At 42.4% G+C, this 24,799-nt stretch overlaps 2 protein-coding genes across 49 annotated transcripts; one reads left to right on the forward strand and one right to left on the reverse strand.

The window, feature by feature from the left end:
- Nucleotides 1-1,322: 1,322 nt before the first annotated feature.
- Nucleotides 1,323-19,065, forward strand: LOC127926936 (uncharacterized). 2 transcript variants are annotated; one of them, XM_052512560.1, is made up of 13 exons: nucleotides 1,323-1,437; nucleotides 1,669-1,730; nucleotides 2,266-2,414; nucleotides 6,200-6,328; nucleotides 6,482-6,593; nucleotides 6,683-6,749; nucleotides 6,850-6,896; nucleotides 8,795-8,976; nucleotides 9,111-9,224; nucleotides 12,577-12,863; nucleotides 14,891-14,989; nucleotides 18,138-18,216; nucleotides 18,917-19,065. In XM_052512560.1, exons 2-13 carry the CDS (start codon nucleotides 1,682-1,684, stop codon nucleotides 18,926-18,928), a joined length of 1,326 nt encoding a protein of 441 aa, XP_052368520.1. In that variant the 5' UTR covers nucleotides 1,323-1,437; nucleotides 1,669-1,681; the 3' UTR covers nucleotides 18,929-19,065. The 2 variants fall into 2 exon arrangements, with proteins under 2 accessions (XP_052368520.1, XP_052368519.1); XM_052512559.1 differs by having other exon boundaries at nucleotides 1,353-1,522.
- Nucleotides 19,066-19,595: 530 nt separating this feature from the next.
- LOC127926937 (uncharacterized) lies at nucleotides 19,596-22,330 on the reverse strand. Of its 47 annotated transcripts, none has more exons than XR_008125571.1 (3): nucleotides 21,025-22,330; nucleotides 20,181-20,227; nucleotides 19,596-19,656 (listed from the first exon to the last, which is right to left on the reverse strand). XR_008125571.1 is itself a non-coding variant. In XM_052512563.1 (2 exons), the coding sequence occupies exon 1, from the start codon at nucleotides 22,249-22,251 to the stop codon at nucleotides 21,283-21,285; it is 969 nt and encodes a 322-aa protein (XP_052368523.1). In that variant the 5' UTR covers nucleotides 22,252-22,330; the 3' UTR covers nucleotides 20,371-20,462; nucleotides 21,260-21,282. The 47 variants fall into 47 exon arrangements, 2 of the variants coding, with proteins under 2 accessions (XP_052368523.1, XP_052368522.1); XR_008125569.1 differs by lacking the exon at nucleotides 19,596-19,656 and adding an exon at nucleotides 19,890-19,992; XR_008125574.1 differs by lacking the exons at nucleotides 19,596-19,656; nucleotides 20,181-20,227 and adding exons at nucleotides 19,955-20,039; nucleotides 20,416-20,462 and having other exon boundaries at nucleotides 21,213-22,330.
- Nucleotides 22,331-24,799: the final 2,469 nt, after the last annotated feature.

Here is a 24,799-nt window from a genome sequence, read left to right on the forward strand (position 1 = left end):
GATCTGTTGATTTCACATGACTAGAAATACAGATATGCATCTGTTAGTCAAAGATGACTTTTAAAAAGGTAGGGGCTTGGATCAGACAACTGGTCTATCTGGTGTGACCAACATTTGATCAGGCTGTTGATTGTGGCATGCTGTTTTTGTGTTTTTTTTTCACCTTATTTAACCAGGTAGGTCAGATGAGAACAAGTTCTCATTTACAACCTGCCCAAGTTAAAGCAAAGCAGTGTGACAAAAACAACAAGACAGTTACACATAAACAAAAGTACTGTCAATAACACAATAGAAAAATATATATACAAATGCAGTAAGGAGGCAAAGCAATACATAGGCCATAGTAGCAAAGTAATTACAATTTAGCGAAAGAAAAGTGGAGTGATAGATGTGGAGATTATGACGTAAAAGTAGAAATACTGGTGTGCAAAAGAGCAAAAAAGTAAAAAACTATGGGGATGAGGTAGGTAGTTGGATGGGCTGTTTATAGATGGGCTATGTACAGCTGCAGTGATCGGTAAGCTGATCAGATAGCTGCTGATTAAAGTCATTTTTTGTGCAATTTGTGTCAGTCATTGGCAGCAGAGAACTGAAAGGAAAGGCGGTCAAAGGAGGTGTTGGCATTGGGGATGGCCAGTGAGATATACCTGCAGGAGCGCGTGCTACGGGTGGGTGTTGTTATGGTGACCAGTGAGCTGAGATAACAGAGAGACCGTTTTTTGGACTGATTTGGTTGTCCAAATCAATTTGCAGGTCCATCATCATTTGTCAATACATCTATCTGATTGCAGACATTCAAGAGTAGCCTGAAGTCCTTTTTTCAATCCTAAATAATCATTTGTTGGGATGCAAAGATGTTGTTTTTTTTGCAAACAATTTTCTTCGTTTATTTACATGCAATATAATTTTTAAGTGTAAAACAGAGAGAGAGAGAGAGAGTGTGTGACCTTACTTAAGGTTAGTGTGTGTCTGAGCGGTTTTCTCTGTGTCTTCTGTCAGAGCAGGAGATGTGTTGTTAGAACTAGCAGGATGTTGATGTGATTCTAGTCTGTCAGAACAGGAGATGTGCTGTTAGAACTAGCAGGTTGTTGATGTGATTCTAGTCTGTCAGAACAGGAGATGTGTTGTTAGAACTAGCAGGTTGTTGATGTGATTCTAGTCTGTCAGAACAGGAGATGTGTTGTTAGAACTAGCAGGATGTTGATGTAGTCTGTCAGGAGATGTGTTGTTAGAACTCTGAGTCTGATAATGAGGTTGTTGAGTGGGCAGGGCTGAGGCTTTTAGGACACACCCACTCGTGTAGAGAGGAGGATATGGGCTGGTTGCTGTTCTGCAGTACCTCATCATTTCCTCATTTCTTCTCCTCACATCATCTCATTTCACTCCTCCTCCTCCTCAATAGTGACTAATCCAAGCCAGAAGCCGTAGCCAGCTCAGGTACTCTCAACATTCTCTGATTCTGAGCTACTCTACCAAGACCAAGCTACTACTACTACTGTCACTGTGTTACTAGCCAGCTCAGGTACTCTCAACATTCTCTGATTCTGAGCTACTCTACCAAGACCAAGCTACTACTACTACTGTCACTGTGTTACTCTCAACATTCTCTATTAGAGGTTATTAAATGTAGAGTTAAGTTGTAATGTAATATCATTGTTTCCTCTGTAGATCGGTTGGCAGAATGTCTCTGCTGCTTTGTTGTATAGTAATGGCTCTGCACCTGGCAACAGGTGAATATGAAACTTGAAATTAAACAGTGTTTGTGTAAAGAGTTTAATTCAATGATAAAAAACACCCTCTGTGTTCTGTCATTTCTCTATTTGATTTAACCTTCATTTAACTCGGCAGAGTTAAGAACATATTGTTATTTATTTAAACAGGTAACTATTTATCCACCTTATTGCAGATGGTATAAAGCCATAGACTATGAATGATAACGTCAAACCCACGTCATACTGAAGTCTAACAAAACAGCCCCCACAATCTTTTGATCATGAATTTCACTCAGCCAATCATCAACCATCTGTGTAAATGCTGTGCATGTTGAAGCCTGCTGAATGTCTGTTGTCAATCTGTTTACAGTAAAATAGCATTGTATCTAGTCAAACCCAACTCTAGATGCTATACAGTATTTGAGGTGCTACTTGATCTAGCTTAGTTTGCACTTTTGGGATTATTCCATTAATTGCTTCATATGTACCAGGTAAACTAAGTCAAGCACAGCTCTTGAACAGTACATACTGTCGGTGTGTGTTGTTGTTCCAGGGCTGGATGCTGCCCCGGGGGTGGTGAACACTACAGAGGAGGAGGTGGAAGGGGTGGACTCCCAGTCACCGTGCCCAGCCGGGTGGCATCAGAATGAGCATCGCTGCTTCTCCTTCTACCCCGTCTGGGCCACCTGGGCCACTGCAGAGGTAACGCTTGTAATTGGGAGACACTGAGAAACTAAAGGTCAACTTGTTCTGTTGCTGTAGTAGAGTTGGTTAGGAATTGATTTAGGGCAAATCCATGGTAAAAGAATGAAGCTAAAATCAGTTTTTTTCACATAAAATTGTATGCTTTAAAATCTAGTTAAATTAAAAACTACTACTACTACTACTACTACTACTACTACTACTACTACTACTACTACTACTACTACTACTACTACTACTACTACTACTACTACTACTACTACTACCACTCACTACTACTACTCTACTACACTACTACTACTATTAGACTACTACTGCTACTACCACTAACTACTACTACTACTGCTACTAACTACTACTACTGCTGCTACTACTACATACTGTGCACCTCTACTGCTGCTACTGCTTGCTGCAGAATACTCTCTGCTGCTACTTGTTACTGCTACTAGCTGCTGCTGGCTCTGCTGCTGCTGCAACTACTGTGACTGCTGCTGCTACTGCTGCTGCTGCTGCTGCTGCTGCTAAACTGCTTCTGCTTTCTACTGCTAACTGACTGTTTACTAAACTACTACTACTTCTGCTCACTGCTACTGCTGCTGCTGCTCTGCTACTGCTGCTACTACTGCTATTACTACTACTACTACTACTACTACTACTACTACTACTACTAGCTGCTACTACTACTACTACTGACTACTACTGTCTGCTACTACTGCTACTGCACTACTGCTCACTACTACAACTACTACTGCTGCTGCTGCTACTGCTGCACTAGCTACACATTTGCTGCTGCTGCTGCTGCAGGCTTCTGCTAGCTCTGCATTGATGCTATAAACTACTACTGCCTGCTGCTACTACTACTGCTGTTGCTAAACACTGTTCTACCACTATACTCTACTGTTGTACTGCTACTGCTACTACTGGAACTACTACAACTAAAGCCTGTCACCAATACTACCACTTCTAATGCTGTCAGACCTGCCTGTACTACTGCTACTGCTGCTACTACTGTACTCAACTAAAACAGTCTGTCTGTCTGTCTACACTGTCTGCTACTAGTTTACTACTTGTCACCAATACTCACCACTTCTAATGCTGTCACTGACTACTTCAACTCAAGCAATGTCTTCTGTCACCAATACTACCATAATGCTGTCACTACTACTACTGACTACTACTACTACAGCTACTACTACACTTCTACTACTGCTATGCTACTACTAACTACTACACTACTACTACAACTATGACTGCTCACCAATCTGATTCTAATGCTGTCACTACTACTACTACCACTACTACTACTACTACTAACTACTGTGCTACTACTAACTACTACTACTGACTTTGTCAACTACTGGGCACTGCTACAACTGACTCCTCTGTCACCAATGACCACTTCTAATGTGTCACTACTACTACTAAGGTCTACTACTACTACTACTACTACACTACTACTACTGCCAACTACTACTACTACTACTTCATGCTACTACTGCTGCTACAACTACTTTGAGCTGTCACCAAGTACAGAAGAAATCTAATGCTGTCACTACTACTACTACTGCTACAGGGCTACTCTACTACTACTGATTGCTACTCAGCTACTACTACTACTACTACAGAGGCAAGCTACTACTACAACTACTACGACTGATTCAAGAACAAGCTACAGATGTCACCAATACTACCACTTCTAATGTCTGTTCTAGATAGTACTAGTAGACTGTTCTAGATGCTACTATTACTACTACTACTAGTACTACATGTACTACTACTACTTCCTAAACTGGCTACTAACTGCTAGTCTACTAGCTAGTTCACTGCTTCTGCTGTGATGCTGCTAGTAGACAGCTAGATAATAGATGACTGTTGTAGACTACTATATGAACTGCTGATAGGGCTGCTAGACTGTTCTAGATGCTGCTGCTCTGTTCCTAATACCACTACCTTCCCTAGTGCAGTACTGGAGACTTCTGCTGCTGATCCAGCCCACTGCAGCTGTGCTGCATGCAGGATACCTGCTGCTGCTGTAAATGCTGTTCCCACTGCTAGATAGCTAGACTGCTGCTGCTGCTCTGCTAGACTGTCTACTGCTACTGCTCTGCTACTGGCCTGCTGCTGCTGCTCTGCTGCTGAAAACTGCTGACAACTCTTTGCTGCTAAACTAGACTGCTTCAATCCATCTGCTAGCTGCTACTTCTACTGCTACTACTACTACTACTACTACTACTACTACTACTGCTACTAGTAACTAGGACTCAACCAATACTACCACTTCTAATGCTGTCACTGCTACTAGTACTACTGACTGTACTACTACTACTACTACTACTACTACTACTAATACTACTACTAGACTTCTAGTCACCAGATAGTAATGCTGTCACTACTACTACTACTACTACTACAACTACTACGACTGTTCTAGTCACCAATACTACCACTTTAATGCTGATCACTAGACTACACTACTACTAGCTGCTACTACTGAAACTGCTGCTTCTACTAAACTACTACTAGACTACTACATAATACTACTGTACAAACTAGACTGCTACTAGGGCTACTACTACTACTACTACTACTACTACTTCTACTACTGCTACTAGACTACTACTACTACTACTAGTAGACTGCACTACTACTACTAGCTCTAGATGATTTAACTGCTACTGCTAGCTGTGCTACTACTACTACTAGACTGTTCCAGGGCTAGATGCTAGACTGCTTCTGCTGCTGCTACTACTGCTGCTGCTGCTGCTGCTGCTGCTAGACTGTTCTAATAGTACAACTAGTAGACTGTTCTGCTGCTGCTGCTAGACACTGCTACTACTAGACTACTGCTGCTACTACTACTACTACTACTACTACTAGCTGCTAGACTACTACTACTACTACTACTACTACTACTACTACTACTACTACTACTACGACTTCTGTCACCAATACTACCACTTCTAATGCTGTCACTACTACTACTACTACTACTACTACTACTACTACTACTACTACTACTACTACTACTACTACTACTACTACTACTACTACGACTTCTGTCACCAATACTACCACTTCTAATGCTGTCACTACTACTACTACTACTACTACTACTACTACTACTACTACTACTACTACTACTACTACTACTACTACTACTACTACTACTACTACTACTACTACTACTACAACTAGTAGACTTCTGTCACCAATACTACCACTTCTAATAGTGCTGTCACTCACTCTACTACTACTACTAGACTACTACTACTACTGTTCTAGACTACTACTACTGACTACTACTACTACTACTAGACTACTACTACTACTACTAGACTACTACGACTCTGTCACCAATACTACCACTGTTCTAATGCTGTCACTGCTAGACTACTCTAATAGTAGCTGCTAGACTCTGCTGTACTGTTCTACTACTAGTAGACTACTACTACTAGACTACTACTACTACTACTACTGCTTCTACTAGTAGATACTACTACTAGATAGTACTACTACTACTACTACTACTAGTAGACTGTTCTACTACTACTACTACTACTACTACTACTACTACTACTACTACTAGACTGTCTACCAAGTACTACCACTTCTACTGCTGTCACTACTACAACTATTACTATTTCACAACCATTGATACTTCAAGACTAGCACACATTTAATTCAGGAAATTTCAATTTCTAGTCTGCATTGATCTTCGCTCCCTGAGGTACTGCCAGGGCTTTAGCTCAGCGAGCTAACACAGTGTTCTCTGACTGTCTCTCTAGTTGTACTGCTCCCAGCACAGAGGGAACCTGGTGTCGGTTCACAGCCCGGGTCAACAGGTGTTTGTCCAGGATCTGGTCAGGAGACACACAGACCAGCCGGTCTGGATAGGAGGCTACGATGCAGCTCAGGTACATGGGGTCAATAATGAATCAGTCAGTCAGTCAGTCGGTCAACCAGTCTGTCAAATGTCTACAGTTTACAGAGGCAAAAACTCAACGTACTTTCTGTTTAAAAACAATGAAGTGGTTTCAATCCATCAAGCAATGTGTTTCTGTGATAAGGAGGGGATGTGGCTGTGGAGTGACGGCTCAGCTGTTGACAGTTTCTACTGGGAGGAGGATGAGCCCAGTAACTCTGGACAGGGGGAGAACTGTATGGAGCTACACACTGGAGGTACACACACACACACACACACACACACACACACACACACACACACACACTGAGCACATTGAAATAACTGAAGTGTGATTTGTCAACAGGTGGGCAGGGCTGGAATGACGTGTCCTGTGGAGAGCTGAGGTTCTATGTGTGTTCTATGGAGACAAGGTAGCAGGTCTAACACTGTCTTCTATCTGGACACGTTTTATACAGAGACCATATTAACACTCAATTACATTCATGTTTTTTTTATTTCATTTTCTTTTAGATCTGATTTAGCATCATTACCAAGTCAGAAGAAATCACATGAGAGAGGTAGGAATGTCGTGGCCCATTGCCTCCAGGGTCTCTGAAATGAAAATGGATTTCCCTCCCTTCAGCAACATATATTTTCCCTCAACAGAGGCAAGCTGTTTCACCCCCTGGAGTCGATTGTCGCACCAGTCAATCAATTGAAGTTACATAACAACAAACATCACATCAAACAGCAAGCTGACCAGACTGTTCTAGATAGTAGATAGTAGACTGTTCTAGATAGTAGATAGTAGACTGTTCTAGATAGTAGATAGTAGACTGTTCTAGATAGTAGATAGTAGACTGTTCTAGATAGTAGATAGTAGATAGTAGACTGTTCTAGATAGTAGATAGTAGACTGTTGTAGATAGTAGACTGTTCTATATAGTAGATAGTAAGTAGACTGTTCTAGATAGTAGATAGTAGACTGTTCTAGATAGTAGATAGTAGACTGTTCTAGATAGTAGATAGTAGACTGTTCTAATAGTGGATAGTAGACTGTTCTAGATAGTAGATAGTAGACTGTTCTAGATAGTAGATAGTAGACTGTTCTAGATAGTAGATAGTAGACTGTTCTAGATAGTAGATAGTAGACTGTTCTAGATAGTAAATAGTAGACTGTTCCTAATAGTGGATAGTAGACTGTTCTAGATAGTAGGTAGTAGACTGTTCTAGATAGTAGATAGTAGACTGTTCTAGATAGTAGATATTAGACTGTTCTAGATAGTAGATAGTAGACTGTTCTAGATAGTAGATAGTAGACTGTTCTAGATAGTAGACTATTCTAGATAGTGGGAGAGCCTGTTATTTAGAATTCAGGAATACAGGTTACATACATTGCTAATGCGACTAATCCCTCTATGGTTCAATGTGATTTTCCTTTTTGGAGGATTTTGAGATAGGATTGATTATAGATTTCTACTGTACAGAAGGAATAATGACAATCTCAAAACAAGTCTGCAAAGAGTTCAAATAGTATTTGGAAAAGTTTTGGGGGAAATTATGACATATTTCACAATAATTGATGCAAAAAATAAATGCATTGTTCCGATATCATTACAACATAGGTGTACTGTAATCAAATGAGACAAATTAATGAATGAAAGAAACAAGGTTTAGCAGGCACCAGTTAGCATCAAGCCTGTCTGGAGTATCTGACCATAGGTTCTCATCCACGTCACAGTGAATGTCCTCATTGTTCATGCACCTGCAGAAAAACCTTTTGGCATGACAAATCCAAGCCTGACATAGTTCTGGATTGATGTCATTGCATGCCTCATCTATGGCCTGAAGGAGGGCGGTATGCTCAAGGGGACGGCCATCATACATCTTCCACCTCTATTGTAATCATTAAATGTATTTTAATTGCGCTTATGTAATATAGTGTGTTGTGTGGCTCAGTTCGTATGCGCATGGCACTAGCAACACCAGAGCTGTGGGTTTGATTCCCACTGAGGTTACATACCAACACTTTGCTACACAAATGGCATATATTAGAGTGATAGTAAAATGTATTTTAACAAATGAGAAGAGAATCATATCTAAAGTAAAGAGTGGGTTGCATTGTGAAAAGCATTTACATTTTTATGAACATGTATTGGCATGTGAAACATGTATTTCTAGATGAAACACTGATTAAGTTTGGTGAATAAGTGACTGTATGATATTGTCTCTTGTAATAGTCAATTGAAAATGTGCTCAGAGTGTTGAAACAACTGTTTTTTGATGATCTATTTGGGGTTTTGTACTAATCATTGCTAAAATGTACAACATAGTTGTGAACACTAGCCCCTCCCTCCCTCCCTCCCTCCCTCCCTCCCTCCCTCCCTCCCTCCCTCCCTCCCTCCCTCCCTCCCTCCCTCCCTCCCTCCCTCCCTCCCTCCCTCCCTCCCTCCCTCCCTCCCTCCCTGCCTCCCCAGAGCTGGTTGAAGAGTTGAGTATTTATGACGCCCTGTGGGAGACCAGTGAGAGAGTAGCAGATGAGATCCTCTACTCAGCCTTCCTCAGAGGGATGTATTCCAGACGTCTGCCTGCCCGCTGCTATGCTGACTTCTGCCACCAGGAGGTGCTATACCTGGACAGAGTCATCACCATGCTGCGGGTGAAAAGAAAATACATTAAATAAAACGAATACCTCAAAGATTTACTTACTATGACTGTGATACGTGGGTGTCGTCCCCAGCTATCTTAAGATAAGTTGCTCTGTATAACAGTATACATGTGTGTATGAACCAGGTGCTGATCAGAACAGTCCAGGGTCCTCCAGACATCATGATGTTTCTCCAGAGAACACATCAACGCTACCAGGAGTCTCTGAAGGAGGCCCAGATCCAAACTCAACCACACCTGGTAGGAAGCTGTTATAACAATCACCCTTAATATACAATTTAAGATAATACACTGCTCAAATAAATAAAGGGAACACTTAAACAACACAATGTAACTCCAAGTCAAACACACTTCTGTGAAATCAAACTGTCCACTTAGGAAGCAACACTAATTGACAATAAATGTCACATGCTGTTGAGCAAATGGAATAGACAACAGGTGGAAATTATAGGCAATTAGCAAGACACCCCCAATAAAGGAGTGGTTCTGCAGGTGGTGACTACAGACCACTTCTCAGTTCCTATGCTTCCTGGCTGATGTTTCTGTCACTTTTGAATGCTGGCTGTGCTTTCACTCTCGTGGTAGCATGAGACGGAGTCTATGAGTGGCTCAGGTAGTGCAGCTCATCCAGGATGGCACATCAATGCGAGCTGTGGCAAGAAGGTTTGCTGTGTCTGTCAGCGTATTGTCTAGAGCATGGAGGCGTTACCAGAAGACAGGCCAATACATTAGGAGACATGGAGGAGGCCGTAGGAGGGCAACAACCCAGCAGCAGGACCGCTACCTCCGCCTTTGTGGAAGGGGGAGCAGGAGGAGCACTGCCAAAGCCCTGCGAAATGACCTCCAGCAGGCCACAAATGTGCATGTGTCTGCTCAAACGGTCAGAAACAGACTCCATGAGGGTGGTATGAGGACCCGACGTCCACAGGTGGGGGTTGTGCTTACAGCCCAACACCGTGCAGGACGTTTGGCATTTGCCAAAGAACGCCAAGATTGGCAAATTCGCCACCGGCGCCCTGTGCTCTTCACAGATGAAAGCAGGTTCACACTGAGCACATGTGACAGAGTCTGGAGACGCCGTGGAGAACGTTCTGCTGCCTGCAACATCCTCCAGCATGACCGGTTTGGCGGTGGGTCAGTCATGGTGTGGGGTGGCATTTCTTTGGGGGCCGCACAGCCCTCCATGTGCTCGCCTGACTGCCATTAGGTACCGAGATGAGATCCTCAGACCCCTTGTGAGACCATATGCTGGTGCGGTTGGCCCTGGGTTCCTCCTAATGCAAGACAATGCTAGACCTCATGTGGCTGGAGTGTGTCAGCAGTTCCTGCAAGAGGAAGGCATTGATGCTATGGACCGCCTGTTCCCCAGACCTGAATCCAATTGAGCACATCTGGGACATCATGTCTTGCTCCATCCACCAACGCCACGATGCACCACAGACTGTCCAGGAGTTGGCAGATGCTTTAGTCCAGGTCTGGGAGGAGATCCCTCAGGAGACCATCCGCCACCTCATCAGGAGCATGCCCACGCGTTGTAGGGAGGTCATACAGGCACGTGGAGGCCACACACACACTACTGAGCCTCATTTTGACTTGTTTTAAGGACATTACATCAAAGTTGGATCAGCATGTAGTTTGGTTTTCACTTTAATTTTGAGTGTGACTCCGAATCCAACGTAGTAGGTGATTTATCAATTCCAAAAACATAAACATTTTAAATTTCTCATATTTAATATTATCCAACCTGGTGCAGCTATAAAAAAACAGTTATAATAAATTACAAAACACGATTACATGTGTTTCATTGTGGAGCATACACACATCTTCATAGCCCATTTCTTTATTGGTCTTTAGGCTACTTCCCTAAAACAACAATTGTACACTATAGACTTAAGTGTTCACTGCATACTACATTTGAAGTCGGAAGTCCAACTTTGGTTGGAGTCATTAAAACTTGTTTTTCAACCACTCCACAATTTTGATTTTAACAAACTATAGTTTTGGCAAGTTGGTTAGGACATCTACTTTGTGCATGACACAATTACTTTTTCCAACAATTGTTTACAGACGGATTATTTCACTTATAATTCACTGTATCACAATTCCAGTGGGTCAGAAGTTTACATACACTATGTTGACTGTGCCTTTAAACAGCTTGGAAAATTCCAGAAAATTATGTAATAGCTTTAGAAGCTTCTGATAGGCTAATTGACATCATTTGAGTAATTTGGAGGTGTTCCTGTGGATGCATACCTACCTTTAAACTCAATGCATCTTGGCTTGACATCCTAGGAAAATCCCAAAAAATCAGCAGAGACCTCAGAAAAAAAAATTGTAGACCTCCACAAGTCTGGTTCATCCTTTAGAGCAATTACCAAACGCCTGAAGGTACCACATTCATCTGTACAAACAACAGTACGCAAGTATAAACACCATGGGACCATGCAGCCATCATACCGCTCAGGAAGGAGACGCGTTCTGTCTCCTAGAGATGAACGTACTTTGGTGAGAAAAGTGCAAATCAATCCCAGAACAACAGCAAAGGACCTTGTGAAGATGCTGGAGGAAACCGGTACAAAAGTATCTATATCCACAGTGAAACGAGTGGATGCTCCAAAACAAAACAAAAAGCCAGACTGAGTGACTTTTAGATGCAGAAGCCACTGCTCCAAAACCAAAAAAAAGCCAGACTAGGGTTTTCAACTGGACATAGGGACAAAGATTGTACTTTTTGGAGAGATTCCTTGTATGATGAAATGCCTTAATCATCGTTATGTTTGGAGGAAAAGGGGAGGCTGAATAACACCATCCCAACCTTGAAGCATGCAACATGCACCAACCCAAATACCTGATGTTACTGTATTTATTTATGACATGCCTGGTTCACAAAATGATGCCATCATGAGGCAGGACAATTATGGATATATTGAAGCAATATCTCAAGACATCAGGAAGTTGAAGCTTGGTTGCAAATGGGTCTTCCAAATGGATGACCCCAAGCAAAGTTGTGGAAAAATGGCTAAAGGACAACAAAGTCAATATTGGACACCAAAGCCCTGACCTCAATCCTTGAACATTTGTGGGCAGAACTGAAAAAGCGTGTGCGGGCAAGGAGGCCTACAAACCTGACTCAGTCACACCAGCTCTGTCAGGAGGACTGGCATCACCCACCTACTTGTAGCTGCTAACCAAATGTTAAACAATTTATGATGAAATACCAATTAAAATTTCTGCTGAAATAAATAAAAGCTGAAATAAATCATTCTCTCTACTATTATGCTGACACTTCACATTCTTAAAATAAAGTGGTGATCCTAAGACATGGAATTTGAACTTTTATTAAATGTCAGGAACTGTGAAACTGAGTTGAAATGTATTCAGCTAAGCTTAGCCATAACCACATAGTAAACTCTTTGTCTCACTTCCTCCATCTCCTCCTCCATCTCCTCCTCCTGCCTACAGAACCTGTCCTCCATCCAGCCCTCTGTAGCCATGCGTCAGTACCTCCAGGTTTTCCATAACCACACAGTAAACTCCCTGTCTCTATTCCTCCTCCATCTCCTCCTCCTTTTCCTCTTTCTCCTGCCTACAGAACCTGTCCTCCATCCAGCCCTCTGCAGCTGTGCGTCAGTACCTCCAGAGCTTCCATGACATTGTAAATGAGGAGCCCATTTACTGGCTGGTGTCTCTGTTGCCCAGAGCCCTGCTCAGACCTTACCTGGCACAGAACCTGCCCCTGGGAGAGAGGACCAGACCAGGCCCCAGCCCCTGCCTCTACCCCTGGCTAAACCTCTTCCCCTGCCCCTGCTACCAGTGGGGGGGAGAGGACATGAAGCCAGACCAGAGGAACCAGAAGGATGAGTCTGGGACATATTACAGGTATATTAAGGATATTATAATGTAATACAACTGATACAATATAATGTATTTTTTTATTTTTTTTTATTTCACCTTTATTTAACCAGGTAGGCTAGTTGAGAACAAGTTCTCATTTGCAACTGCGACCTGGCCAAGATAAAGCATAGCAGTGTGAACAGACAACACAGAGTTACACATGGAGTAAACAATTAACAAGTCAATAACACAGTAGAAAAAAAGGGGAGTCTATATACATTGTGTGCAAAAGGCATGAGGAGGTAGGTGAATAATTACAATTTTGCAGATTAACACTGGAGTGATAAATGATCAGATGGTCATGTACAGGTAGAGAGATATTGGTGTGCAAAAGAGCAGAAAAGTAAATAAATAAAAACAGTATGGGGATGAGGTAGGTGAAAATGGGTGGGCTATTTACCAATAGACTATGTACAGCTGCAGCGATCAGTTAGCTGCTCAGACAGATGTTTGAAGTTGGTGAGGGAGATAAAAGTCTCCAACCTCAGATTTTTGTGTTCCAGTCACAGGCAGCAGAGTACTGGAACGAAAGGCGGACAAATGAGGTGTTGGCTTTAGGGATGATCAGTGAGATACACCTGCTGGAGCGCGTGCTACGGATGGGTGTTGCCATCGTGACCAGTGAACTGAGATAAGGCGGAGCTTTACCTAGCATGGACTTGTAGATGACCTGGAGCCAGTGGGTCTGGCGACGAATATGTAGCGAGGGCCAGCCGACTAGAGCATACAAGTCGCAGTGGTGGGTGGTATAAGGTGCTTTAGTGACAAAACGGATGGCACTGTGATAAACTGCATCCAGTTTGCTGAGTAGAGTGTTGGAATCAATTTTGTAGATGACATTGCCGAAGTCGAGGATCGGTAGGATAGTCAGTTTTACTAGGGTAAGTTTGGCGGCGTGAGTGAAGGAGGCTTTGTTGCGGAATAGAAAGCCGACTCTTGATTTGATTTTCGATTGGAGATGTTTGATATGAGTCTGGAAGGAGAGTTTACAGTCTAGCCAGACACCTAGGTACTTATAGATGTCCACATATTCAAGGTCGGAACCATCCAGGGTGGTGATGCTAGTCGGGCATGCGGGTGCAGGCAGCGATCGGTTGAAAAGCATGCATTTGGTTTTACTAGCGTTTAAGAGCAGTTGGAGGCCACGGAAGGAGTGTTGTATGGTATTGAAGCTCGTTTGGAGGTTAGATAGCACAGTGTCCAAGGACGGGCCGGAAGTATATAGAATGGTGTGGTCTGCGTAGAGGTGGATCAGGGAATCGCCCGCTGCAAGAGCAACATCTTTGATATATACAGAGAAAAGATTCGGCCCGAGAATTGAACCCTGTGGCACCCCCATAGAGACTGCCAGAGGACCGGACAGCATGCCCTCCGATTTGACACACTGAACTCTGTCTGCAAATTAATTGGTGAACCAGGCAAGGCAGTCATCCGAAAAACCGAGGCTACTGAGTCTGCCGATAAGAATATGGTGATTGACAGAGTCGAAAGCCTTGGCAAGGTCAATGAAGACGGCTGCACAGTACTGTCTTTTATCGATGGCGGTTATGATATCGTTTAGTACCTTGAGAGTGGCTGAGGTGCACCCGTGACCGGCTCGGAAACCAGATTGCAAAGCGGAGAAGGTACGGTGGGATTCGAGATGGTCAGTGACCTGTTTGTTGACTTGGCTTTCGAAGACCTTAGATAGGCAGGGCAGGATGGATATAGGTCTGTAACAGTTTGGGTCCAGGGTGTCTCCCCCTGAATGATATTGATGAAATAATATATGCTGGTTGATATTGATGATATGAGGTATGCTGATTGATATTGATGATATGAGGTATGCTGGTTGATATTGATGATATGAGGTATGCTGGTTGATATTGATGATATGAGGTATGCTGGTTGATATTGATGATATGAGGTATGCTGATTGATATTGATGATATGAGGTATGCTGATTGATATTGATGATATTGATTGCCAATGGATTGTGGAGTGACTATTTTCTATCCTGTCTCTCTCTCCAGGCATCTACTGGAGAAGTACCAGGATGTGATAGATGTCTATAAGGCTGTCAACATCTTCAGAGTCCAGATGATCAACGAGAAGTCTCTCTTCACCTCCAGGTGCGGTTAGCCTGACTTAGGTCTACAGTTAGCCTAACTTACGAATGCTGTTAGCATGGTCCTGCAATCTATGTTTACAATGAGCCTGGTCCTGCTATCTAAGTCTACAGTTAGCCTGGTCCTGCTAATCAAGTTTACAGTTAGCCTTGTCCTGCTATCTAATTCTAAAGTTAGCCTGGTCCTGCTATCTAATTCTACAGTTAGCCCGGTCCTGCTAACTAAGTCTACAGTTAGCCTGGTCCTGCTAACTAATTCTACAGTTAGCCTGGTCCTACTAACTAAGTCTACAGTTAGCCTTGTCCTGCTATCTAATTCTACAGTTAGCATGGTCCTGCTAAACAAGTCTTGCCAGGTCTCCCTCTCAAAACAGGCTCTGAACCCTACGGGATCTTCTTAGCCTAGGCACCAGTCTATTTTGTGATAACATTCTACTCCTTGTCAACATAATTTGGCATATGACATGGAGTACAAGAAGTGTAATCCCAACTAGCGCATATGGTTTATTGAAAGTTGTGGGAACATACATTTTTGGTTTACTATTGGTTCTTGGGAGGAAACCATAACTTTACTGCCTGGTAAAACGGAGCATTTTTTAAACGTTCTGAAAACGGAAGTGAAGAGTTAGCCTGTTCTGAGAACGTTTTACTATGGTTCCAGGGAGGTTCTGAGAACGTCTTACTATGGTTCCAGGGAGGTTCTGAGAATGTCTAACTATGGTTCCAGGGAGGTTCTGAGAACGTCTTACTATGGTTCCAGGGAGGTTCTGAGAACATCTAACTATGGTTCCAGGGAGGTTCTGAGAACATCTAACTATGGTTCCAGGGAGGTTCTGAGAACGTCTAACTATGGTTCCAGGGAGGTTCTGAGAACGTCTTACTATGGTTCCAGGGAGGTTCTGAGAACATCTAACTATGGTTCCAGGGAGGTTCTGAGAACATCTAACTATGGTTCCAGGGAGGTTCTGAGAACGTCTTACTATGGTTCCAGGGAGGTTCTGAGAACATCTAACTATGGTTCCAGGGAGGTTCTGAGAACATCTAACTATGGTTCCAGGGAGGTTCTGAGAACGTCTTACTATGGTTCCAGGGAGGTTCTGAGAACGTCTTACTATGGTTCCAGGGAGGTTCTGAGAACGTCTAACTATCGTTCCAGGGAGGTTCTGAGAACGTCTAACTATGGTTCCAGGAACATTTTCCTGGGAGGTTTTATTAACACTCAGAGAAACAGAATTATTGGTTATTTGGAGTTTTTTTAAACTTCCTTCAACGTTCACTGAATGTTTCAATAAAACTTTTAATAAAAGCACAAATAGAACAGGGGGCGCAACTTTATGCGCTAGCTGGGATGTTCGCACAAAACAGGTCTGAAACACTACAGTAGAACACATGTAACACATGTATCACATTAACCAGGTGATCTCTGTGTTAATGTTAAACGTCTCTGTTATGTTCATCTCTGTATTAATGTTTAATGTCTCTGTGGTGTTCATCTCTGTATTAATGTCTCTGTGATGTTCATCTCTGTGTTAATGTTTAATGTCTCTGTGATGTTCATCTCTGTATTAATGTCTCTGTATGTTCATCCCCTGTATTACTAGTTGACAGAGTAATATAACTAAGGTCATATATAATGTTATCTCTGTGATGTATTAATGTTTAATGTCTCTGTGATGTTCATCTCTGTGTTAATGTTAAACGTCTCTGTTATGTTCATCTCTGTATTAATGTTTAATGTCTCTGTGGTGTTCATCTCTGTATTAATGTCTCTGTGATGTTCATCTCTGTGTTAATGTTTAATGTCTCTGTGATGTTCATCTCTGTATTAATGTTTAATGTCTCTGTGGTGTTCATCTCTGTATTAATGTCTCTGTGATGTTCATCTCTGTGTTAATGTTTAATGTCTCTGTGATGTTCATCTCTGTATTAATGTTTAATGTCTCTGTGATGTTCATCTCTGTATTAATGTTTCATGTCTCTGATGTTCATCTCTGTATTAATGTTTAATGTCTCTGTGATGTTCATCTCTGTATTAATGTTTAATGTCTCTGTGATGTTCAATGTTTAATGTCTCTGTGATGTTCATCTCTGTATTACTAGTTGACAGAGTAATATAACTGAGGTCATATATAATGTTGTCTCTGTGATGTTCATCTCTGTATTAATGTTTAATGTCTCTTGATGTTCATCTCTGTATTAATGTTTCTGATGTTCATATTAATGTCTCTGTGATGTTCATCTCTGTATTAATGTTTAATGTCTCTGTGATATTCATCTCTGTGTTAATGTTTAATGTCTCTGTGATGTTCATCTCTGTATTAAGTTGACAGAGTAATATAACTGAGGTCATATATAATGTTGTCTCTGTGATGTTCATCTCTGTATTAATGTTTAATGTCTCTGTGATGTTCATCTCTGTATTAATGTTTAATGTCTCTGTGATGTTCATCTCTGTATTAATGTCTCTGTGATGTTCATCTCTGTATTAATGTCTTTGTGATGTTCATCTCTGTATTACTAGTTGACAGAGTAATATAACTGAGGTCATATATAATGTTGTCTCTGTGATGTTCATCTCTGTATTATGTTTAATGTGTGATGTTCATCTCTGTGTTAATGTTTAATGTCTCTGTGATGTTCATCTCTGTATTACTAGTAATATAATGTCTCTGTGATGTTCATATAATGTAATGTCTCTGTGATGTTCATCTCTGTATTACTAGTTGACAGAGTAATATAACTGAGGTCATATATAATGTTGTCTCTGTGATGTTCATCTCTGTATTACTAGTTGGCAGAGTAATATAACTGTCATATTAATGTTGTCTCTGTGATGTTCATCTCTGTATTACTAGTTGACAGAGTAATATAACTGAGGTCATATATAATGTTGTCTCTGTGATGTTCATCTCTGTATTAATGTTTAATATCTCTATGTTCATCTCTGTATTATGTTTAATGTCTCTGTGATGTTCATCTCTGTATTAATGTCTCTGTGATGTTCATCTCTGTATTACTAGTTGACAGAGTAATATAACTGAGGTCATATATAACGTTGTCTCCAGCTGGAGAGTCCTAATACTTTAAATATCAAATCAATAAATCAATGAATATCTGATGTAATCTAATCCATCTGTATAATATTATCCTAGCTGGTTTCCCACTGGTGACGAGGAGGAAGAGGAGGACCAACCCAACCTGTGGTCTGTGGAGTCTGGTCCTGACGTTAGGGTGAGTGACGTATTTATTTATGACACGATTATCTTGTATTGAAATCATTCGGGGATTGTGAAATGTTTTTATATTTTATTTCACCTTTATTTAACCAGGTAGTCTAGTTGAGAACACATTCTCATTTACAACTGCGACCTGGCCAAGATAAAGCAAAGCAGTTCGACACAAACAACAACACAGAGTTACACATGGAATAAACAAACATACAGTCAATAATTCAGTACAAAAAGTCTATATACAGTGAGTGCAAATGAGGTAAGATAAGGGAGGTAAGGCAATAAATAGGCCATGGTGTCGAGGGTAATTACAATATAGCAATTAAACACTGGAATGGTAGATGTGCAGAAGATGAATGTGGAAGTAGAGATACTGGGGTGAAAATGAGCAAGATAAATAAATAAATACAGTATGGGGATGAGGTAGTTGGATGGGCTATTTACAGATGGGCTATGTACAGGTGCAGTGATCTGTGATCATTGGTAATGTTGGTAATGTGACTGTTTCTCTTTTTAACATTTACATGTATTTTCTAACACACTAACCCCCCCCCATATGTCCCATGGCCAGTCAGCTTCTGGTTCATAGTGACTCTATTGGGACAGCTATGTCAAGAGAGCCTTTCAGATAAGATGTGTTGTCTGTCATTGGTCTTTTTGTCCTGTACCTTAAATCTTGTTGTTTCTGTCGCCCCCTCCAGGTGAAGCTGTAGCAGTGCAACTGTAGAATACAGGGAGCTGAGTGTGTAAGGCTGTGTGTGTTGGCTTTCACACTGGGCAGGACTGTTCCTCTTGTCAGACATATTCCAATATTCCACTTTTATGTTAGTAACTTCCCCCAAATATCTACTGTTTAAACTGTATTAATGCAATAACACAATGAATGTACACATCTAATAACACATTTAATTATTGTCAACAAAGGAGCTACCTACTCCAAGAATTGACCAATCAGAAAATGCTAAGGTTGCCCCACTAGCAGTGGGCCAATATTTGAATGCTCCATTGTATAAACAATTCTATTTATCCTGTGTGCATGTTTTACATTCATGTTGAATCCACTGATTTCAAACAATTAGAGAATACTTGTCCTTATCACATCTTCCTCAAAGTCTGTCTTTAATTATTTACTGGATTTACAATCAAAACAACTTGGCTGACATTATGGTTGAGATGTAAACCTGTTCTTAAATGAATAGATGAAAGCGTTTCTCTTTGGGACGTACCAAACATAACTCCTGTTACTTTAACACTTTCACCTTTCTGGGTGTAACGTTGTGAAGTTCCCATCCTGACGAGTGGATTGACAAAAATAGAGGGTTTTTTATATCAGAATTTATGGTCTGGATGACGATGACAGATTTACATGGTGAGGAGCGAGGATAGTTAGAAACTCGATGTTTTCTCCTGTCAGATTTACATGTTGAGGATAGTTAGAAACCTGATGTTCTCTCCTCTCAGATTTACATGTTGAGGATAGTTAGAAACTCGATGTTTTCTCCTGTCAGATTTACATGGCGAGGAGCGAGGATAGTTAGAAACCAGATGTTTTCTCCTGTCAGATTTACATGTTGAGGATAGTTAGAAACCCGATGTTTTCTCCTGTCAGATTTACATGTTGAGGATAGTTAGAAACCAGATGTTTTCTCCTGTCAGATTTACATGTTGAGGATAGTTAGAAACCCGATGTTTTCTCCTGTCAGATTTACATGTTGAGGATAGTTAGAAACCAGATGTTTTCTCCTGTCAGATTTACATGTTGAGGATAGTTAGAAACCTGATGTTTTCTCCTGTCAGATTTACATGTTGAGGATAGTTAGAAACCTGATGTTTTCTCCTGTCAGATTTACATGTTGAGGATAGTTAGAAACCTGATGTTCTCTCCTGTCAGATTTACATGTTGAGGATAGTTAGAAACCAGATGTTTTCTCCTGTCAGATTTACATGTTGAGGATAGTTAGAAACCAGATGTTTTCTCCTCTCAGATTTACATGTTGAGGATAGTTAGAAACCTGATGTTTTCTCCTGTCAGATTTACATGTTGAGGATAGTTAGAAACCTGATGTTCTCTCCTGTCAGATTTACATGTTGAGGATAGTTAGAAACCAGATGTTTTCTCCTGTCAGATTTACATGTTGAGGATAGTTAGAAACCAGATGTTTTCTCCTGTCAGATTTACATGTTGAGGATAGTTAGAAACCAGATGTTTTCTCCTGTCAGATTTACATGTTGAGGATAGTTAGAAACCTGATGTTTTCTCCTGTCAGATTTACATGTTGAGGATAGTTAGAAACCCGATGTTTTCTCCTGTCAGATTTACATGTTGAGGATAGTTAGAAACCAGATGTTTTCTCCTGTCAGATTTACATGTTGAGGATAGTTAGAAACCCGATGTTTTCTCCTGTCAGATTTACATGTTGAGGATAGTTAGAAACCTGATGTTTTCTCCTGTCAGATTTACATGTTGAGGATAGTTAGAAACCTGATGTTTTCTCCTGTCAGATTTACATGTTGAGGATAGTTAGAAACCAGATGTTTTCTCCTGTCAGATTTACATGTTGAGGATAGTTAGAAACCCGATGTTTTCTCCTGTCAGATTTACATGTTGAGGATAGTTAGAAACCAGATGTTTTCTCCTGTCAGATTTACATGTTGAGGATAGTTAGAAACCAGATGTTTTCTCCTCAGATTTACATGTTGAGGATAGTTAGAAACCTGATGTTTTCTCCTGTCAGATTTACATGTTGAGGATAGTTAGAAACCAGATGTTTTCTCCTGTCAGATTTACATGTTGAGGATAGTTAGAAACCAGATGTTTTCTCCTGTCAGATTTACATGTTGAGGATAGTTAGAAACCCGATGTTTTCTCCTGTCAGATTTACATGTTGAGGATAGTTAGAAACCAGATGTTTTCTCCTGTCAGATTTACATGTTGAGGATAGTTAGAAACCTGATGTTCTCTCCTGTCAGATTTACATGTTGAGGATAGTTAGAAACCCGATGTTTTCTCCTGTCAGATTTACATGTTGAGGATAGTTAGAAACCTGATGTTCTCACCGGAAGTTGTCTATGGCTGCAGGGGCATCTGCTTGACAAGTTGAACCCCCCCAGGCCTTTCTGTCTCAATTATAATAGTATGTAAAGGAGTTGGAGTACGTTGCACCCTGCTAGGCCTTTCTGTCTCAATTATAATAGTATGTAAAGGAGTTGGAGTACGTTGCACCCTGCTAGGCCTTTCTGTCTCAATTATAATAGTATGTAAAGGAGTTGGAGTACGTTGCACCCTGCTAGGCCTTTCTGTCTCAATTATAATAGTATGTAAAGGAGTTGGAGTACGTTGCACCCTGCTAGGCCTTTCTGTCTCAATTATAATAGTATGTAAAGGAGTTGGAGTACGTTGCACCCTGCTAGGCCTTTCTGTCTCAATTATAATAGTATGTAAAGGAGTTGGAGTACGTTGCACCCTGCTAGGCCTTTCTGTCTCAATTATAATAGTATGTAAAGGAGTTGGAGTACGTTGCACCCTGCTAGGCCTTTCTGTCTCAATTATAATAGTATGTAAAGGAGTTGGAGTACGTTGCACCCTGCTAGGCCTTTCTGTCTCAATTATAATAGTATGTAAAGGAGTTGGAGTACGTTGCACCCTGCTAGGCCTTTCTGTCTCAATTATAATAGTATGTAAAGGAGTTGGAGTACGTTGCACCCTGCTAGGCCTTTCTGTCTCAATTATAATAGTATGTAAAGGAGTTGGAGTACGTTGCACCCTGCTAGGCCTTTCTGTCTCAATTATAATAGTATGTAAAGGAGTTGAAGTACGTTGCACCCTGCTAGTCCTTTCTATCTCAGTTATAATAGTAGGGAGAGACTTTAATGTTCTGACAATAACAATGTAGAGGTAGATCTCCTTTAACAGCATCTGCTGGGCTGCATTCCATGTGGTTGAAACCACAGTAAAAGTTATTATGAAAGCAGGGTGTGTAGAGATGGTGATGAGGATGCTTAACCCTTGTGTGGTGTTCGGGTCTGTCTGACCCATTTTCAATGTTTATTAAAAGAAAGATTACACAATTATACATATATTTTTGTTGTCATTTTATGTGACAAATAAAACATTTGAATTAAAATGAAACATTTTGATCATTTATATCACATATGTGGTGTTTGGGTCCACTGGACCAGAGGGTAATAGAAGTGTGGAAATGTGTGTGTGTGAGTGTGTGTGAGTGTGTGAGTGTGAGTGTGAGTGTGAGTGTGAGTGTGAGTGTGAGTGTGTGTGTGAGTGTGTGTGTGTGTGTGTGTGTGTGTGTGTGTGTGTGTGTGTGTGTGTGTGTGTGTGTGTGTGTGAGTGTGTGTGTGAGTGTGTGTGTGTGTGTGTGAGTGTGTGTGTGTGTGTGTGTGTGAGTGTGTGTGTGAGTGTGTGTGTGTGAGTGTGAGTGTGAGTGTGTGTGTGTGTGTGTGTGTGTGTGTGTGTGTCTCCCTGCCTTGTCTGTGTCTGTGCCTTGTCTGTGTGCCTTGTCTGTGTGCCTTGTCTGTTTGTGTGTTTGTCTCCCTGTGTCTGTTTGTGTGTGTGTCTGTGTGTCTCCCTGTGTATGTGTGTGTGTGTAGGTGCCTTGTCTGTAAAAATGAAACAAATGTATGTCTGTTTGCCAACACTCTGTCTTCCTCTTCCCTGGGCCTTGTCTGTTTGGTTGTCTGTTTGTCTCCTGCACCTTGTCTGTTTGTCTCCCTGCCTTGTCTGTTTGTCTCCCTGCCTTGTCTGTTTGTCTCCCTGCCTTGTCTGTTTGTCTCCCTGCCTTGTCTGTTTGTCTCCCTGCCTTGTCTGTTTGTCTCCCTGCCTTGTCTGTTTGTCTCTCTGCCTTGTCTGTTTGTCTCCCTGCCTTGTCTGTTTGTCTCCCTGCCTTGTCTGTGTGTCTCCCTGCCTTGTCTGTTTGTCTCTCTGCCTTGTCTGTTTGTCTCCCTGCCTTGTCTGTGTGTCTCCCTGCCTTGTCTGTTTGTCTCCCTGCCTTGTCTGTGTGTCTCCCTGCCTTGTCTGTTTGTCTCCCTGCCTTGTCTGTTTGTCTCTCTGCCTTGTCTGTTTGTCTCCCTGCCTTGTCTGTTTGTCTACCTGCCTTGTCTGTTTGTCTACCTGCCTTGTTTGTTTGTCTCCCTGCCTTGTCTGTTTGTCTCCCTGCCTTGTCTGTTTGTCTCCCTGCCTTGTCTGTGTGTCTCCCTGCCTTGTCTGTGTGTCTCCCTGCCTTGTCTGTGTGTCTCCCTGCCTTGTCTGTTTGTCTCCCTGCCTTGTCTGTGTGTCTCCCTGCCTTGTCTGTTTGTCTCCCTGCCTTGTCTGTTTGTCTCCCTGCCTTGTCTGTTTGTCTCCCTGCCTTGTCTGTGTGTCTCCCTGCCTTGTCTGTGTGTCTCCCTGCCTTGTCTGTGTGTCTCCCTGCCTTGTCTGCTTTTCTCCCTGCCTTGTCTGCTTGTCTCTCTGCCTTGTCTGTTTGTCTCCCTGCCTTGTCTGTGTGTCTCCCTGCCTTGTCTGTGTGTCTCCCTGCCTTGTCTGCTTTTCTCCCTGCCTTGTCTGCTTGTCTCCCTGCCTTGTCTGTTTGTCTCCCTGCCTTGTCTGTTTGTCTCCCTGCCTTGTCTGTTTGTCTCCCTGCCTTGTCTGCTGGTCTACTGTTTTTCTCACACTCTTTACCCGTTGTAGCGTGTGAAACTACACAATGTCTTGCAGGAACCTTTTCGATGTTATTACAATACATTACTTCAATACATTATTCCAATACATTGTAAAACACTCTACCCCAGCCCGGTGCAAATTGAAGGAGGAACACAACAAATCAATAGCTTTGCATGTGTGGCTACTTACCACAAACAATCAGTATGGCAAAAATAATCTCTGCAGATAGAGATACTAGTGTGGAAGTAGCATCTTCCACTTTGCAAGATTAAGAATTTTAAGAATATGATGATCATGTCTCTGTCAATTCGGAGTCTGACAGTGAGTTGTAAGAAGAGGATGAGATTGACCTTCAGCTAGCCCCAGGACCAGCCCGGCAGCAACCAGCCCCAGGACCAGGACCAGCGCGTCAGCAGCCAGCCCCAGGACCAGCCCTTCAGCAACCAGCCCCAGGACCAGGACCAGCGCGTCAGCAGCCAGCCCCAGGACCAGCCCTTCAGCAGCCAGCCCCAGGACCAGCCCGTCAGCAGCCAGCCCCAGGACCAGCCCTTCAGCAGCCAGCCCCAGGACCTGCCCGTCAGCAGCCAGCCCCAGGACCAGCGCGTCAGCAGCCAGCCCCAGGACCAGCCCGTCAGCAACCAGCCCCAGGACCAGGACCAGCCCGTCAGCAGCCAGCCCCAGGACCAGCCCTTCAGCAGCCAGCCCCAGGACCTGCCCTTCAGCAGCCAGCCCCAGATCCAGCCCGTCAGCAGCCAGCCCCAGGACCAGGACCAGCCCATCAGCAGCCAGCCCCATGACCAGTCGGTTAGCAGCCAGCCCCATGACCATACGGTCAGCAGCCAGCCCCAGATCCAGCCCGTCAGCAGCCAGCCCCAGGACCAGCCCTTCAGCAGCCAGCCCCAGGACCGGCCCTTCAGCTGCCAGCCCCATG

This window comes from Oncorhynchus keta, unplaced genomic scaffold (genome assembly GCF_023373465.1).
Source record: "Oncorhynchus keta strain PuntledgeMale-10-30-2019 unplaced genomic scaffold, Oket_V2 Un_contig_86_pilon_pilon, whole genome shotgun sequence".
In the NCBI taxonomy this organism is placed as follows: domain Eukaryota; kingdom Metazoa; phylum Chordata; class Actinopteri; order Salmoniformes; family Salmonidae; genus Oncorhynchus; species Oncorhynchus keta.

Bases quoted from the DNA above. Each gene is read 5' to 3' on its own strand.
- LOC127926936 (XM_052512560.1), top strand. From the start codon at position 1,682: ATGTCTCTGCTGCTTTGTTGTATAGTAATGGCTCTGCACCTGGCAACA. The intron at 2,415-6,199 runs GTAACGCTTGTA...CTGTCTCTCTAG, and splicing joins CCACCTGGGCCACTGCAGAG to TTGTACTGCTCCCAGCACAG. The intron at 14,990-18,137 runs GTGCGGTTAGCC...ATATTATCCTAG, and splicing joins AAGTCTCTCTTCACCTCCAG to CTGGTTTCCCACTGGTGACG.
- LOC127926937 (XM_052512563.1), bottom strand. From the start codon at position 22,251: ATGGGTCAGACAGACCCGAACACCACACAAGGGTTAAGCATCCTCATC.